Source organism: Drosophila persimilis, unplaced genomic scaffold (assembly GCF_003286085.1).
Source record: "Drosophila persimilis strain 14011-0111.01,24,50 unplaced genomic scaffold, DperRS2 tig00000002-arrow-pilon, whole genome shotgun sequence".
In the NCBI taxonomy this organism is placed as follows: Eukaryota; Metazoa; Arthropoda; class Insecta; order Diptera; family Drosophilidae; genus Drosophila; species Drosophila persimilis.
Window position 1 is genome coordinate 11,998,552 of NW_020825289.1, and position 17,046 is coordinate 12,015,597.

Here is a 17,046-nt window from a genome sequence, read left to right on the forward strand (position 1 = left end):
TTGTTTCAGATTTTCGCGTCTTGACCAGCGCACTTCCAAAGAACAACTCAGTCGTAAATGCGCCGGAGCGGCAGCTAAAAGCAAAACAGGCCGGCCAGAGTATATTAAACAGAAGGTATGGTAAGACGAATTAAGGGACTCTTCGTGCACTTGATATTCTATTTTTTTTTTTAATTGCTTAAGGGGGAAGAAAGAAAATCCGTTTATTCATACATATGTACTCCAGTTGGTGAGATAGAAAACTATGCCATTGTGAAGTGCCTACTTGATGAGTGCAGAGTTGCTGCATACCTGCGTGGAGTCTGCAATCTATGGCAGCTCAACAGTGGGCTGCCATACCTTCTGATTAATGTACCCTTCGAACAACAACAGCATATTTTGAGCACGCACGGACTGCCTGATATATAAAGGCCATGAATATCTTGTTCTTCCTCTCTCTGCTTTAGATTTCCTTCTCCCCAACCCTTCTCTGCTGGAATATAAAATCTGTAGAAATGCATATAATATGAAATATTTCGTGAAATGAGAAAATTTCATATTTATTTATAGCGTAGTCGTTGCACCAGCAAATACCCCTTTCCCCGAGTGTACACACAATTCGATGTACCCCAACTGGCGAGTATCTCTGAGATGGAGAATGTTGTTTATCTGAATTTACACTCTTGAAATATATATTTATATAATTATATACATACATCCATATAGCAGAGTAGCGAAAGGGGCATAATAAAACAAACAAAAAAATACTAATCAAGAAAAACAAATGCACTTGGCCAACGCGTGCGACAGATTTATGTCCAAAACAAAGTCCGAGAACTGGTCAAAACGAACCTCTTGCCAAAATTTAGTCGACTGTGTTGCCGGGTGGCGGCCAAAGAAGTTTTTTTTAGATCTTTCTACGACAACATATTAAAAGTCCATGTGGGGGCGGGGGCGATGAGGATGCCCCATTAGTCACGTCGGAGTCTTTACTACAGCTCATCCCGTTCTGATTTGATTGCAATCTACACCTACTGCACTAGAAAAATCCAAGCACTTACAATATGTAATTGAAATGCGTCGAATGCGTTACCAGGCAAAAACCAGAATAAACAAACAGCAATCTTGCATAAGTGTGTTATATACAGTGAACAAAAAAATTCTATATACGACCTTGTCGCTTATTACTATGCAGTTTATCAGCGGTATCTCATAAATATTTATGTATGTATGTACGTATGCACATACATATTTGAGGATTTACTTTTTTGTGAAATGTGTTTCACTTATTCCAAGTCACCAAACATCTTTGTTGACCTAGGTTATGACTGATAGAGATTTGAAAATAACCCAAAGAGATTTCTGTAGCAACGTTAAAAATACATATTACGGTTTAAATTTCGTTAAAAGAAATTTCTGTGTCGCCTCTTTATGTACATAACTGAAACATAACGACACTTCATTCAAGCAGTTCAACAATGTTCATTTAGAAATACAATGCTACTGTACATATGTATATGTATGTATACTTTTTTAAACCACAGTATGTATCTGTCACTCTCTGTTTGTATTTAGATTGTTTTTGTTTGTAAAGCGCGAGAGAGTGGTGAGGTGGATGTTTGAATGAGAGTGTAAGAGGGCAAGAACAACAGAGCCAAAGCCAAGCCAAAAGCACGTGCTAGTTGCGTGATAATCACGCACCGCACGTATGCCTGGACAACGTCTCGTACTCTCTTTCGCTCTCTCTCTCTCTCTCTCTCTCTATCTCACTCTCTCTCTCTGCATTGGTGTTCTGTCTGCCTCCCCACTGTAATGGACTGGAAAAAATGCGGCAGTCGAATGCGGAGATGAATGAACAGCTTCTTTGTGCGTACTTTGTTTTTCTTTGTGAGCCATATACACCTAGGTATGTGCGTACATATGTATATACATACATAAATACAAAAATGCAGTTATGTATGTAAATTATTATTTTCCTGAAAACGTGCATCCAACATCAACCATCTACCCCCTAATTACAGCCACATACAGCCGTAACAGAGTTGGTTGTATCTATGTATTTCGGATGCAACATCTGTTCGGAGGAAAAGGCAAAAGTACCATTTAAAACAAAACGAATTTATACAATGATTACGAGCAATAAATGTACACAAATACATATGTACATATCTTTAATTAAAAGCTCGGACTCGGCTCCAATTAAAGCAACAAGAAGAACTTTGGACATGCCGAAGAGATCATGATCCTCTCTCCTCATCTCGATCAGCTCCACACAAGCTTACTGTTTACTGAATTATTTATTTATTTGTTATTGGACAACATTCCAGTTAATTGTATTTAATGGGCTGAATCAATCAAACTTAATGATTGATCGGGAATGCAAATTTGTCGCGTCGTCGCGCCGAAAAAATGTGGGCCGCGGCCTGCAACAGATGTAAAAAATTATGCAGCAATGAGGCATAACATTTTATTGCACTCTTTGACAGTCGACCGCGATGAACTGGCTATTTTTAGTCCCTTTGTGTGCGAAAGCGATCAACGGCGATCGCAATCAGGAACAGAGCCGTCCGACTTTGTTTTTCCTTGTGTTTCCATCAACCCCGAGTGGCATATACTCTAATTTACTATCCTTGATTGTGTTTTAATAAGCTAAATATGAATTATAAATTGTGCGATATTCTTAATGCTTAGTAACCGGTGATATTTCTGGGGTATATTAATTTGGCTTGCGACTGAATGATCTTCTGATCTCGTAAAAGAGTATCCCCCACATTGTAATTGTGTAGCTTTAAGTAAGTGTTAACAATGTAACAAATTTTCATGGGAATCTATGTTGAAGGTTTTTTATAATATTCGAGCGTGGAAGCGTTTTTCCAGCACAGAGTTGGCCCAAATCTTTAAGTGCTGATAAGAAAGTGCTCTTTTAATGATAGTATAGTTGAACGCGTGCTATTGTGCTTGTAAAAACAAAAAACAAACTTTTTTATTTACAAGACACTTGACTTTATTTTTGTTGCTCCCTTCAAATGTTGTTTACGCTTTGATTCGATCTCACGCATGAGTCCTGCCCATGATAGAAATTATAATGTTTATTGCGGTAGGTAAAACAGGATACTAGGTCGATACACATTGATACATAAATCTATATATCAAAATATGTATGTACATATTTACATACATAATCCTATTATCCGGCAAAAAACGCCCTGATTGGGACTCAAACTACGCAGCAGAAATCCTCAGAGGGTGAAAAATCGAAGCCGGAAATTTGAGTAAGGTGGAGCAAGAGAGTCTCAGCGCCACCATGTTTTTGCAAGGAAGCAAATTGCGTAATATGGATTAATTCACTACTTACCTTGTAAAAAAGTTAAAAGCTTCGGTACTCCTCAATTATTTATATAAAATGCTTCTATTGTTGGATATCAAAATATGTTCAGTGTCTGTTAAATTTAATTGTAATTATAAAAACGCCTCTGCAGCGTTGCAATTTTTAGTAACTTTTGCCACTCTTGTTTTGCTTGCCAATCCTTGGCTACTGTTTCGTTTGTGATACTGGAGCTGCAGGATAGGTTTGACTTTGAAGTCTCCTTTGCTAAATATAAGCGAACCAGGGCGTACGCTTAAATGTAATAATTGAGATTGCGCAGAGCAAGGTAAGATTTTGGCAGTTCAAAGTTAACCGTTATAGCTTGGTACAGTGGAACTAGTTCGTTGCTAGATGTGTTCACCTTTTTAGCTTAAACATTATTTTAAATAATTTTTTGAATTTTCGCTATCTGAAATCGCAATTTAGTGCATCATTTATTCCAATGGATTGCATTTAAATCTATGTCGGTCATTCACTTTCAAACAATTTCTATTTGGCGCGCACCACTCGTATCCAGTCGATAGTATCGATAGCCGAACTTGAATCGGGTAAAGCAACAATGAGACTTATTCTATGCACACATACCCTAGGAGAAATTAGTGTTATAGAATTGTGAATATGTTTGTCATCCCAGGCAAAAACAATTTAGTTTCAATATATTTTAATATAATTCAATATTATTTAATATTATTTTCATTATTTCAACGATATTTTAAAGCTATTGTCTTCTTGTAGGGACCAAGAATAGGTATCAGGATCGAGATCATATACTCATCACTCATTATATACATGAATATGCCAAAAAAATGTCAATTTGAGAAAAGGTCTTTATTAGTTACGTTTTATCATCATATCAATATTTATACTTTCATATAAAATTAACAAAATAGGGTATACAAAGGCCTCTACTACGGCTTACACGCAATATAGCGAATCTTTTTTTGTTGAACTTTTCCGTTTAAACTTTTTTTTACAATAAATACAATAAAAGCAAGGATTAAAAACTATCCAATCTTGTTGAAAATTTATTCATCAATGGGATAAAACTATGTGGGCATTGCTGAGAGATTTAGTTAGTCAGCATTATTCAATGGAATATCAAAATTGAGCAATTTCCTTTTTCGTTTGTTTTGATTGACCTATTTCGCTACTTGTTTTTTGTTTGCCCATTTTCGCTAAAGCCTTTTTTACGCAAAATGCAATAAAATCAAGTTTTCAGAATAAGCCAGTTAGGTATAAAATAGATTGACAAATCGGATAAAATTGTGATGGCATGGCTAAATGTTCTATATAGCTAGTAATATTCAACGGAATATTAAAAACGAGGAATATGTAAAATAGAACTTGAATTTGTCAGTATATTTACGGTATATTTTTCAAATGAGATGGTATATTTACTGTATGATGATCGAATGATTAACAATAGTGATGTAAATTTTAATGAAAATATCGATGTCGACGTATGACCGATGTTTCAAAACTTCCGTTTCTCCTATTGTATTCATATTTAAACAAATGTATACCATCTATAGTAAATTTGATTCATTTTAAGTCTGTTGCTGCTTACAGAAGACAAATACGCAATGATATGAAATTAAACTACCGATTTTTTGCAATCACTTAATGCATCACTTAACATCGGTAGCAGAAAAAACATCGGAAAACATCAGTAAACATCGGCAGAAAAACATCGATGTTTTTTTACATCACTAGCTCGAATGATTAACAATTAAACGCAACGCAACGCGTATTAGCAATCAAATCAACAAGTGAAGTGATCAACATTCAACATGTCTGGCGATGGGAAGAAAAGTTTTACGCGGGCCGAGGTTGCTAAGCACAACACCAACAAGGATACCTGGCTGCTCATCCACAACAGTGTGTACGATGTCACGGCGTTTTTGAACGAGGTGAGAAATCGACTGGGGTGACAACAACAAGATTGGTACACGTCGAATCTAGGACGCCCTTATCTGAGGCTTTGTCTACAATGCTGGAGTACCTGGAAAGGCAGACACTGGCAGGCAGTGGCAGACACACATGTGCTCATGAAAAATGCACCCTGCGTGTGAACAAAAACAGGCTGAATTAGATTTGTACTTTGACCCGTGAACATTGATTGACCTGTGGCTGATGTCGACGATTATATTTCGAGTTTCACAGAAATTTCTAGTAGACATCGGCACGTTGCTTTTTCTCTGCTTCATCACATCTATCCGAGCCCCCTTTTAGCTGTCGAAACTGCTGTTGCCTTCCGCTTTGTCTGTTTAAATCGCTCGACGCTTCGAGTTGCGAAACTATCCGCTCACAATATTCATAACTATGTACGTAGATACATAGATACATACAATACATGTACATATGTATTGTACGCGCACATGGGTATATGTAGCGAGGGGTCAAATGTTAAGCAAAACCTGGGTCCGCATTTGCATCTCATTTGGGTGGGTAGACAATTCCTACGCAATACCATTGTTTTTGGGTGTAATATCATATCATTTGCTTTACTCCATCACCCCGATGAAGCAGGTCTAAGAAACCGCCCCGCCCCCACTGATATCATTGAGATTGCTTCGTGCACTCTTGATAAGCTGGCTAGAACCTCAAACTAACGATGACGCTGCATTTTGTGGCTTGAAAATAGTAATAGTGTGGATGACAATGCTTCGCACTTCAGTTTATATTCTAATTCCAATGTCTGCCGCAGCCGCTCCCAGGAAACGAAACAACCACTAGGTCATGTTTTAAACATTCGCCCGATCACCGTGATCTTCGCTGTTTGTGTTCCCTTTTTTCGTTACTTGTGGATGTATTCTTTCAGGGTCAGTCATTAGCATATTTGGCCAGCATATCAATACCGGCAACAATGATGTATGCGAATATTTATTTTCCTTTCTTTTCCGTTCCTTTTGCAGCATCCCGGCGGCGAGGAAGTGCTAATCGAGCAAGCTGGCAAAGATGCCACAGAGAATTTTGAGGATGTGGGACACAGCAACGATGCCCGTGAAATGATGACAAAGTACAAAATCGGAGAGCTGGTGGAGAGCGAACGTACCAACGTAGCGCAGAAGTCTGAGCCCACCTGGAGCACGGACACGCAGAACGAGGAGAGCTCGATGAAGACGTGGCTGCTGCCCCTGGTCCTCTGCCTGGTGGCCACCCTCTTCTACAAGTACTTCTTCGGCAGTGCCAAGCAGCAGTAGAAGACATTAGGAGCCAGAAGAGACTACGCCTGCTTCAGCGGAACGGCCGTGCGTTCCTCCCACTTACCACTTAGTTAGGTATACACGCAGTCTACAAATCACACTCGGTCTGGACCCGGACGCTTGTAGAGGATTAGTTAATGGAATGGGATCCGATGATTGCATGGACAGGAGCAGAAGCAGGGCGTAGTGATTTTTTATAGTACATTTCTGCTAAGTTTTAAAGATAATTCTGCTGGATGTTTTTTAGCATTTGACCTTCTTTTGTACTCTTACTCTTTGTAATTCCTTCAGGCGGTGGGCTTGGCTTGAGCTCTGTTATTAATGATATTCTAGCTTTGCGACACAAAACGAAAACCAAATAAAAAAATAAAACATCTAATATGTGTGTGTACGTTGAACAGATTTAGAAAAAAAGAAATGAAAAACTTATTCAGTTTTATTTGTTAGTTTATCTGGGAGAAACCATTTAAAAATTCAATATTTTAAATATCTAAATTTCAGCTGCTGCAACTGGATATTCTCAACCGAAAGGAAGTAGACCGGCGCCAACCCAGACAGATCTAGAACATTCCCCACAATGGCCAAGATCCTGCAGGTGGCAGTGATGTTTGGCAGCTCCAAGCTGGCCAACAGCAATTTTTCATATGATGATATGTCCAACGGAGTGGAGCCGATTCCACAGATGAAGCGGGAGCTGCCCACGCGCAAGTTTTGCCTGGACGCCTTCAAATCGAACATGTACGATGTCCTCATTATTGGCGGCGGCGCAGTGGGAGCCGGTTGCGCCCTGGATGCGGCCACGCGGGGCCTTAAAACGGCCCTAGTCGAGGCCGACGACTTTGGCAGCGGCACTTCTTCCAAGTCCAGCAAGCTGTTGCACGGCGGCTTCAGGGACTTGGAACAGGCGATAAGGCGCTTCGATCGTGCCGCCTTTCGGCGCGTGCAGAGCTCTCTGATGGAACGAAGCAGTATTGGGAATCTGGCGCCGCATCTCAACCAGCCAGTGCCAATCATGCTTCCAATACATCACTGGTGGCAGGCCCCCCTCTACTACCTGGAGCTAAGCTTGTACCACATGCTGGCTCCTAAGGGAACAAAGAGCTTCCAGTATGTCAGCGCCGAGGAGGCTGTGGATATATTTCCAATAATGCGAAGAGGGGATCTCTTTGGAGCCTTTATCTTCTACGAGAAGCAGTATGACGATGCCCGCATGTGCCTCTCAGTGGCATTGACGTCGGCCCGCTACGGAGCAGACATCTGCAACCACATGAAAGTCGAAAATCTGATCAAGAACAAGGATGGAAATATTGGCGGCGCCAAGGCCGTTGACCAGCTGACGGGCAAGTCCTACAAGATAAGGGCGAAGATTGTCATAAATGCCACCGGACACTTGAGCGACAGCGTGCGCTTGATGGAGGATCCCTTGGCAGAGCCGCTATGCACTAGCAGCTGGGGTTCTATTGCCGTCTTTCCGCGTTTCTACTGTCCCGAGAATGTCGGCGTCTTCGATCCCCACACGAAAAATGGTGGTTCGATATTCTTTCTTCCCTGGCAGGGACACACTCTCGTGGGAACCAGCAACGAAGTCTTCGATGAGCCTGGAAATACGTCTGTACAGCCGCAGCCGTCGGAGCGAGAAGTGCAGTGCCTGCTGGACGGAATCAAGCATTTTGTCAGCCCCAACTTCGATGTGCGCCGGTGCGACGTTCTTGCTGTTTGGGGCGCCTTCAAGGCAATGCCGGTCGAATCGGCATCACTGAATAACACCCTACTGAAGAATCACGTCGTCAATGTGGGTCCCAGGAACATGGTCTCCATTGTGGGCGGCACCTGGTCCTCGTTTCGCATGCTGGCCGAAAAGGCCGTCAATGCTGCCATTAAATACGGCAATTTAGACGTTCTCCGCCCACATTCGGTAACGGCGGACGCTTGCAAGCTTGATGGAGCCAATGGGTGGTCGCCAAGGATGTTCATACGGTTGGTGCGGGACTTCGGCATGGAGCGTGATGTCGCCGAACATCTCTCGAACACGTACGGCTCCAATGCCTTCAAGGTGGCCGTCAACGCCACCAGTAGCGGCAAAGGTTGGCCCATAGTCGGAAAGAGGCTACACTCGGAGTTTCCCTACATAGAGGCCGATGTAAAGCAGGGCGTGAGAGACTATGCCTGCACACTGGTCGATATGGTGGCCCGCCGGCTGCGCGTGGCATTCCTCAATGTGCAGGTGGCGGACGAGATCCTGCCACAGGTAGCGAACGTTATGGGCCGCGAGCTGAAGTGGTCCAACGAGCGCAAGGCCAAGGAGATTGACGATGCGCGCAGATTTCTCAATACCCAAATGGGCCAGCTGAGCGAGGATCCCATCCATCTCAGCGTCCCCATTAAGATGTCAGTGCAGCAGGTACAGAAATATGTGACGCACTTCAGGAGCCTAGAGGAGAACAACACCGGCTACGTGACAATCAACAACTGCTGCAAGGCGATGAAGGCGATGGGTGTCAAGGAAGTGCCCGTCGATCTGATGCACAACGTCCTACGCGACATCGACTGCCACGCACAGGGAAAAGTCAATCTGTACGAGTTCCTGCTGCTCATGTCGGCCGTAGTTCAAGGGGATACCGAATACCTGCGCTACGCCAAGATTTGTATAGATCAAAAGCTTATGTCTGTAAGCAACCACCATCCCCATACAGTACCAGTGGAGCGGGCATGCGGTGGACTTTAACACTCTGTAGGCTAGCACGTTGTTAATGCTTGTGGTATCAATCCTTGTAGAGTATTTCACGTAGGAACGGATCCTTTGGGACCGAGACCATAAATATAATTTATTTGAAGTATTCCAATTCACACATAATTCGGTTAGTCACAAGTATTTGTGGTAATGCATACACTCCGTGGATTTTTTCTTACTCCTTTGACTTCGCTTTGGGATCGTAGGGCGTCATTAGGTTCTCAGAGAAGGCCTTGATGCTGTCCGGCCCACGTACTTCCTTCTCAAGCAACGGCAGCTTGGTAACATGGAAGTCCTCGTACAAATCGGCAATCTGGTCCAAGTATTTCTCTTGTATCTTATAGCGAGAGGCGCACATTTTGCAAGAGCTGTGTGAATTGTTCAGGAACAGCAGCTGATTGACGATTATGTTGTGTACATCGATGCCGCACTTGGTCAGCTCTTGGATTAGTCGTTCCGTCTCATATAGGGAGAAGAACTCGGCAATGCACACGCAAACGAATGTGGTTTGATCCTGTCAACAGAAGCAATGCAGTCCCAAGTCCGAATTTTGGTCTGTTTTGGCTACTTACTGGATTTTTAAACTGTTCGTTAACCTGGGTGATCACTCGCAGCATGTCGTCCAGCTTCTGCGACAGGGTGTCCACATTCACATCGGCCATGCCCAGCATGGAGACGAATTGCGTTAGAAGAGGTGCCACCTTCATCTTGAGACGCAGCAGCTTGCCCAGGCCTTTCTCCACCACCTGCGGGAATGCAATAAGGCGAAGCGTATGTCCGGTGGGTGCTGTGTCAAACACGACTACGGAGAAGTTCATGCCCTTCACCAGCTTCATCACCTCGGCGTAACTCATGGCCTCATCGATGCCGGGCAAAGCATTGATCATCTCCTGCATGACGCCCTTGCTAACGCGTAGAGCCTCGTTTTCACCCTCAAAATACTCCTCGGGCAACTCGTTGAGGCCCGCGTTTGGGTCTATTTCCATAGCAAACAAGTTGTCGAAGCCATTCACCTGGTGGATAGCAGCATCAAATCGAATTAGCGCACTCTGCGAAAGTTGCCAACGGTCTCCGAATTACCTTTGTGGGCACCTTGGTGAACTTCTGGTCGAAGGCATCTGATATATTATGTGCTGGGTCTGTTGAAATAATGAGCACCGACTCGCGCACCTTTGCCAATTGCACGGCCAAGCTCGAGCTGAGAAATACACGAACGCAAACATAAATGGAATTAGCCAGACGTTCTCATGTGTGCACCTGTTTCTAGGTGCTCGTATCGTCTCACTCTCACCTGCAAGTTGTCTTGCCCACGCCACCTTTACCGCCAACAAAAATCCACTTCAGGGAATCTTGCTCCACGAGATTTTGCAGGCTTGCGGGTAGCGGCTCCAGGTTGTCGACCATATTGCCAAACCAATCAACACAACGCGAAAGAAAATTAAGTAAAATTAGGAATTTTTTTTTAGGTTTTAAGTTACCATGCTACCCTTGAGTAGCCTAGGATTATTTGGCCGCCCGCCTATGTGAAGGTGGAGATTGCCGAGTCAAGGAATAGATGTTGGAGTACTTCTTGTTTTTACATCAATTGAACATCAATTGAACATCAATTGAACATCAATTGAACATCAATTGTTGTGGGCGGAGAGTGGGTGGCGACGCGACGGTGAGTCGGAAATAATAATAAAATTTTGACACCTAATATCGTACAATATATACCAAAATATACTCTGTCAATTTAAAAATATACCGCAAATATACTGACAAGTTCAAGTTCTATTTTACATATTCCTCGTTTTTGATATTCCGACGAATATTACTATATATATAGCACATTTAGCCATGCCCACATAATTTTATACGATTAATTAATCAATTTTCTACAAGATTGGATAGTTTTCAATACTTGCTTTTATTGTATTTTGACTAAAACAAGGTTTAAACAAAATAGTTCAACAAAAAAAGAGTCGCTATATTGTGTTTAAGCCGTATATAGGCCTTTGTATACCCTATTTTGTTAATTTTATATGAAAGTATAAATATTGATATGAAGATAAAACGTAACTAATAAAGACATTTTCTCAAATGACATTTCTTAGACATATTCATGTATATGATGAGTGTTTTGTATATATATCTCGATCCTGATACCTATTCATGGTCCCTACCAGAAGACAATAAGCTTTAAAATATCGTTGAAATAATGAAAATAATATTGAATTATATTAAAATATATTGAAAATAATTTTTTTTTTGCCTGGGATGACAAACATATTCACAATTCTATAACATCCATTACCCCCAGGGTATGTGTGCATGGAATTAGCAACATTTGTGCATGGAATTAGCAACATTTGTGTATGGAATGGGACTCATTGTTGCAATAGCGAAACTGCGGCGAATCGGGTATTGCCTATATTTCAAGCTATAGAGATTTTCCCACTTAGCTTTATCTCATAGATAAATGCATTTTCTACAAGATTGCTTCTTTTAATTACCTTAATGTATTTTATTTTGACTAAAATACGGTTTTCAAGTAAATGTTGCCGCAACTTTTGTGTATGGAATGCGCAACATTTGTGTATGGAATGAGACTCATTGTTGCTAAAGCGAATTGGGGCGAAATGCGGCGAACTGCGGCGAATTGCGGCAAATTCAAATTTTCTCATATTCTTTGTTCCGTTGAATAATACTATCTATATGGAATATTTAGCCATGCCCACTCAATTTTGCACGATTGATGATTCAATTCTATACTTGATTGGCCTATTCAAAATACTTGCATTTATTGGATTTTTATATAAAATTGAAAATGAAATTAATAGATGACAAAAATACCATTTAGCACTAAAAAACACCACATGGGAGCGCGGCGAAAACCAGTTTCTACAGTATATACGGTCTCACTTGAAAAATATACCGAGTGGTGCGCGCCAAATCGAACTTTTTTGAATGTGAGCGACAAGGATTTAAATGTTGTCAACCGGGCCTTTATCTATGCCCACATAATTTTATACGATTATTGAATCAATTTTCTACACAATTGGTTAGTTTTTAGTCCTTGCTTTTATTGTATTTTGACTAAAACAAGGTTTAAACAAAATAGTTCAACAAAAAAAACAGTCGCAATGTTGCTGGTATTTGAAGACATGATGCGTGTATATGCCTTTGTACACCCTATTTCCTCAATTCTATAACATCCATTTCCCCCAGGGTATGTTAGCAACATGTTTGTGTATGGAATGGGACTCATTGTTGCTAAAGCGAACTGCGGCGAACTCAAATTCGATTCAAAAAAACGACCAATTCCTCATATTCTTTGTTCCGTTGAATAATACTATCTATATGGAACATTTAGCCATGCCCACTCAATTTTGCACGATTGATGAATCAATTCTAAACATGATTGGCCTATTCGAAATACTTGCATTTATTGGATTTCTATATAACATTGAAAATTAAATTAATAAATGACAAAAATACCATTTAGCACTAAAAAACACCACATGGGAGCGCGGCGATAACCAGTATTTCTACAGTATGACCCTCAAAACAGCACCAAAATATACGGTCTCATTTTGAAAATATACCGAGTGGTGCGCGCCAAATCTAACTTTTTTGAATGTGAGCTACAAGGATTTAAATGTTGTCAACCGGGCCTTTATCTATGCCCACATAATTTTATACGATTAATGAATCAATTTTCTACACAATTGGTTAGTTTTTAGTCCTTGCTTTTATTGAATTTTGACTAAAACAAGGTTTAAACAAAATAGTTCAACAAAAAAAACAGTCGCAATGTTGCTGGTATTTGAAGACATGATGCGTGTATATGCCTTTGTACACCCTATTTCCTCAATTCTATAACATCCATTGCCCCCAGGGTATGTAAGCAACATGTTTGTGTATGGAATGGGACTCATTGTTGCTAAAGCGAACTGCGGCGAATTCAAATTCGATTCAAAAAACGACCAATTCCTCATATTCTTTGTTCCATTGAATAATACTATCTATATGGAACATTTAGCTATGCCCACTCAATTTTGTACGATTGATGAATCAATTCTATACATGATTGGCTTATTCCAAAAACTTGCATTTACTGGATTTCTATGTAACATTGAAAATTAAATAAATAGATTGATGAAATTGACAAAAATACCATGGGAGCGCGGCGAAAACCAGTATTTCCACAGTATGACCCTCAGAACAGCACCAAAATATACCGTCTCATTTTAAAAATATACCGTAAATATACTGACGATTTTTAGCTCTACTATACCTATTCCTCGTTTTTGATATTCCGTCGAATAATACTATCTATTTAGATCTCTCAGCGTTGCCCAGATAATTTTATATGATTGCTGAATCAATTTTAATCAGGATTAATTACTTTTTAGTACTCGCATGTTTTTTGTTTTGACGAAAACACGGTTTTAACAAAAATGTTCCGTCAATGTTGCTGTTATTTGCAGGGTTGCCATGCTATCGTTGCAAGGTGAACTAGATCAGACTCGAAACAGCTGCGAGCCAATCGAACTCATAAACTAGATTTAGTTCATAATACTGGCGCAACAGCCAAAATTTGAATAATCAAATCACCATAGAGTCGAAATCAATCAAGAATTGCCTAAAAAACATTGCGTGGTGGCTCTAGTACTCGAATAAAGGTCATAGTCAAGTATCGCGCCACTGTGTATGTTATTGCGACCAATTTCTCAGGGCTCTGCTTCTTTCTTTCGTGCCTATTAAATGCACAAAAGCGGGAACGGAACGCAAGAAAATCACAATAAAGTGTCGCGGATGCTTGGCGTCTCTGTCTCCGCTCCCGCGCTCGCTACGGCCGGGACTGTTTATTGAGCAAATCGCGAGCTTATCACAAACAAGCCCTAGAAAGCGAAAATGGGAAAATATAAAAAAGAATAACATATACATATGTATGTATGTATAATTATTAACCACAAGCTTCGCAAAAGCTGGCTCCAGTAGCTATAAATAGTGGCGAAAATACCTTCAAAATTCGCATGGCTAACGTTGGTTTTTTTTATCGTGAATCGCAAATCTCTTAGGCAGCGAATTCCATTGTCGCACCTCGCCGAGTTCCTTTCCAGTTCTCATCCAGTTCCAGACTATTTGTCTCGCCTAGTGCAGACGTACTCACCCATTAGTAAAACAAAGTTCTTTATCGCGTATCGCGTCATACGGAAGCTGTGCCCCACCGTCCACCCACCATCAGCATGGGTAAGTAATATGGAAATCTTTATGCACACAATCCGACAGCTCATCTAAAAAAATGTTGAGAGAGCTCACGTAAATAACGACTGCAAATAGTACAGTAGATATCGGCTATAAGTGAATTTTATAAACGATAAAGAGAAAGGAAGGCCCAGAATATATGTATGATTCCCATACCGATCAATCGTTGCCATCTTTAAGACATTATATTCCACTTAGCTTAAACTTTATTACGAAAAAGAAAATCTTCCCAAAAGTCGTTTCTTTTGGGCGATTACAGTATACAATAACTGTATCGGAATTCATTCACTTATAGTGCTTAACAGGAATCGGGTGTCTCACCTTTCTGATACCATGCTGGTACGAATGGGAATATTTTTATCATAAATAGAATAAAGGAAATTCCTTCCACTCGTGGCAGCTAGTAAATTAAATACACATCAATTAATGGTAAATAGATAATCTATTGACAATTCGATTTTTAGATATTGGCTCCAGGTTATTTGCAGGGCTAAAAATACATTTTGCACCGCGGTATTAGTTGACATCCCATTTAGGCCGAAACAGTTCAATTTCAATCAGTTTCAAAATGGGGGGTAAAATGATCTATCTATTTATTTCCCACCCCTGTTTCATTAAATATGAGCGCATTAAATTTTATGACCATTTCAGCTTTGGTCCAAAGCACACACAATACACATGCAAACATATACATGTATGAATGTCTGTATATACCAACATACGCGCCCTTTCCCCCTTTTGTACGGGGGCTCGCATGGACGAAAAGTGGAAAGTTAAACAATAACACTTCCATAAACAAAAAACCCAACCGCACAACCCACAACACCCCATCCCACCCAAACACAAGCACACCAACAACTGCAGACGTATTCCAGGGAATGCCAATTTTGTTGAAATAAGCGTTTCAATTACCTGGACCTCCCCTTTACCCATACCACTCATGTATGTATGTATGTACATACTTTCAAAACCAACTCTGACCTGTGCTGCGGTTAGCACAAGGTATATTAAGTTAAAGGTAAGCCAGCACCTACGCCAAGCACCCTGATTTCATCAGATCTGCCAAATAGAGGCTATCGTGAAAAGGGCCCTCTCGGCAAGGCTCACCTCGTATAAATACATCTTGTGTGTATGTATGTAATAAATGTTCTTATCAGGCGCGTTTTGATAGGGAAATTTCCTCACCTCACCCCCAGCTCCAGGGCATGTTTGGGATCAACATATTTTGTTGAGTGTACTTTATCATAGCTTAGCACCTGACAATTTGCTATGAGGTATGCGGCCATTTCTCTTTCTTTCCCTCTTTCTTCATCGTGGGATTTTCCCTTTCTCCCCTTAGCCTTCGCATAGTCTTTTGCAATGTGGTGGCTGCTCTGCTGTTGTTGCCGTTAGCTGCGTATCGTCTGAAACGGGTCCCTCCCCGGTTGCTGCTCCTGCAGCATGATGGCTACCGTTGCCGCCTGCCTCTTCTCGCCTGCCAGGCAACGCTTTTGAGACACGAAGCGCAGCGGCAACTAATTAAATTAAATCCGATTAGTGAGCCGAGCAGTGGAAACTTGTAGAGTCCTCATCACTTGGCTTCTTGTTGCCGCTGGAAACGGCTCCTCTCCCGCCCTTATCATACCTTATACTTATCATACTATCCTCGTTCTCCTTTTAGCTTAATGCTCTGCCACTCTTCAAACTGAATTATGTTGAGCATTTCGAGTTTTAAACACTTCAATCCGTTTGGTAAATAAAAAAACGAAGAGGTCGTGGCGCGCCACGTGCATGCAACAGGCTCCTTCCGCCCCCGCCCACACAGCGCAGGTCTATTGAGTTGACAGCCCCATCAGTCACTCGCAGAAATCCCGTTGAATCACGGGCCACAGTTCTGCATAAAAAAACAAGAGGGCCGGAATTTCCATCGCAAAGAACGACCTTTCCGTTGCTGTGCTATGCCTCTGTTCGACATTCCCAAGCACACTTCAGCCGGCGACACTCCAGCGACAGCGGATTAGATTCCACAAGTCAATGGATTCGACGGAAGTCGGTAAGTAACTGTGAAAGCTTAACTCCAACGATTGCCGACTGAATAGTTGCATCTTCCGCGAATAAAGTGCGCCTTGAGAATAATTTAATGATAGTTCGTTTTGCACACATGTAAATACGGCTGTGCTATATCCCCTCGAAAGGCGAACATTTCAAATACACCTGTTGACGTTTTGTTAAATTTATGACTTCCTTGCCGGATTAAAAGTTATACCCAATACTTAGACAGTAACGGGTATCGACTAGGGTATCTTTCCCTTCGGCCCCAGAGGCTGTCCTTCCCTTCATGTTTGCGTGTAGTTTCAGGTTCGCCAGGAACTGTGATTGTGATAAGGGGCCCAATGGGGAGGGTATGTTCATCTGTGAAAGGGTGATGTGTTTGTAAGGATGTCATAAATCAAATCAACAATGCAAGTCGGCAACAACTACTGACTACAGTCACACAAAAGCTTAGTGTGCATAAGTAGACCACCACCCTG

At 41.3% G+C, this 17,046-nt stretch overlaps 3 protein-coding genes across 3 annotated transcripts; 2 read left to right on the forward strand and 1 right to left on the reverse strand.

Moving 5' to 3' along the window:
* The first annotated feature begins 5,096 nt into the window (after positions 1–5,096).
* Positions 5,097–6,931, forward strand: LOC6602070 (cytochrome b5). Its single transcript, XM_002027140.2, has 2 exons — positions 5,097–5,256; positions 6,262–6,931. The coding sequence occupies exons 1-2, from the start codon at positions 5,137–5,139 to the stop codon at positions 6,547–6,549; spliced, it is 408 nt and encodes a 135-aa protein (XP_002027176.1). The 5' UTR covers positions 5,097–5,136; the 3' UTR covers positions 6,550–6,931.
* A 105-nt stretch (positions 6,932–7,036) lies between these two features.
* On the forward strand, positions 7,037–9,401 carry LOC6602069 (glycerol-3-phosphate dehydrogenase, mitochondrial). Its single transcript, XM_002027139.2, has one exon. The coding sequence runs from the start codon at positions 7,130–7,132 to the stop codon at positions 9,275–9,277; it is 2,148 nt and encodes a 715-aa protein (XP_002027175.1). The 5' UTR covers positions 7,037–7,129; the 3' UTR covers positions 9,278–9,401.
* LOC6602068 (ATPase ASNA1 homolog) lies at positions 9,339–10,924 on the reverse strand. The gene is made up of 4 exons (XM_002027138.2): positions 10,575–10,924; positions 10,364–10,481; positions 9,856–10,296; positions 9,339–9,797 (listed from the first exon to the last, which is right to left on the reverse strand). The coding sequence occupies exons 1-4, from the start codon at positions 10,685–10,687 to the stop codon at positions 9,459–9,461; spliced, it is 1,011 nt and encodes a 336-aa protein (XP_002027174.1). The 5' UTR covers positions 10,688–10,924; the 3' UTR covers positions 9,339–9,458.
* Positions 10,925–17,046: the final 6,122 nt, after the last annotated feature.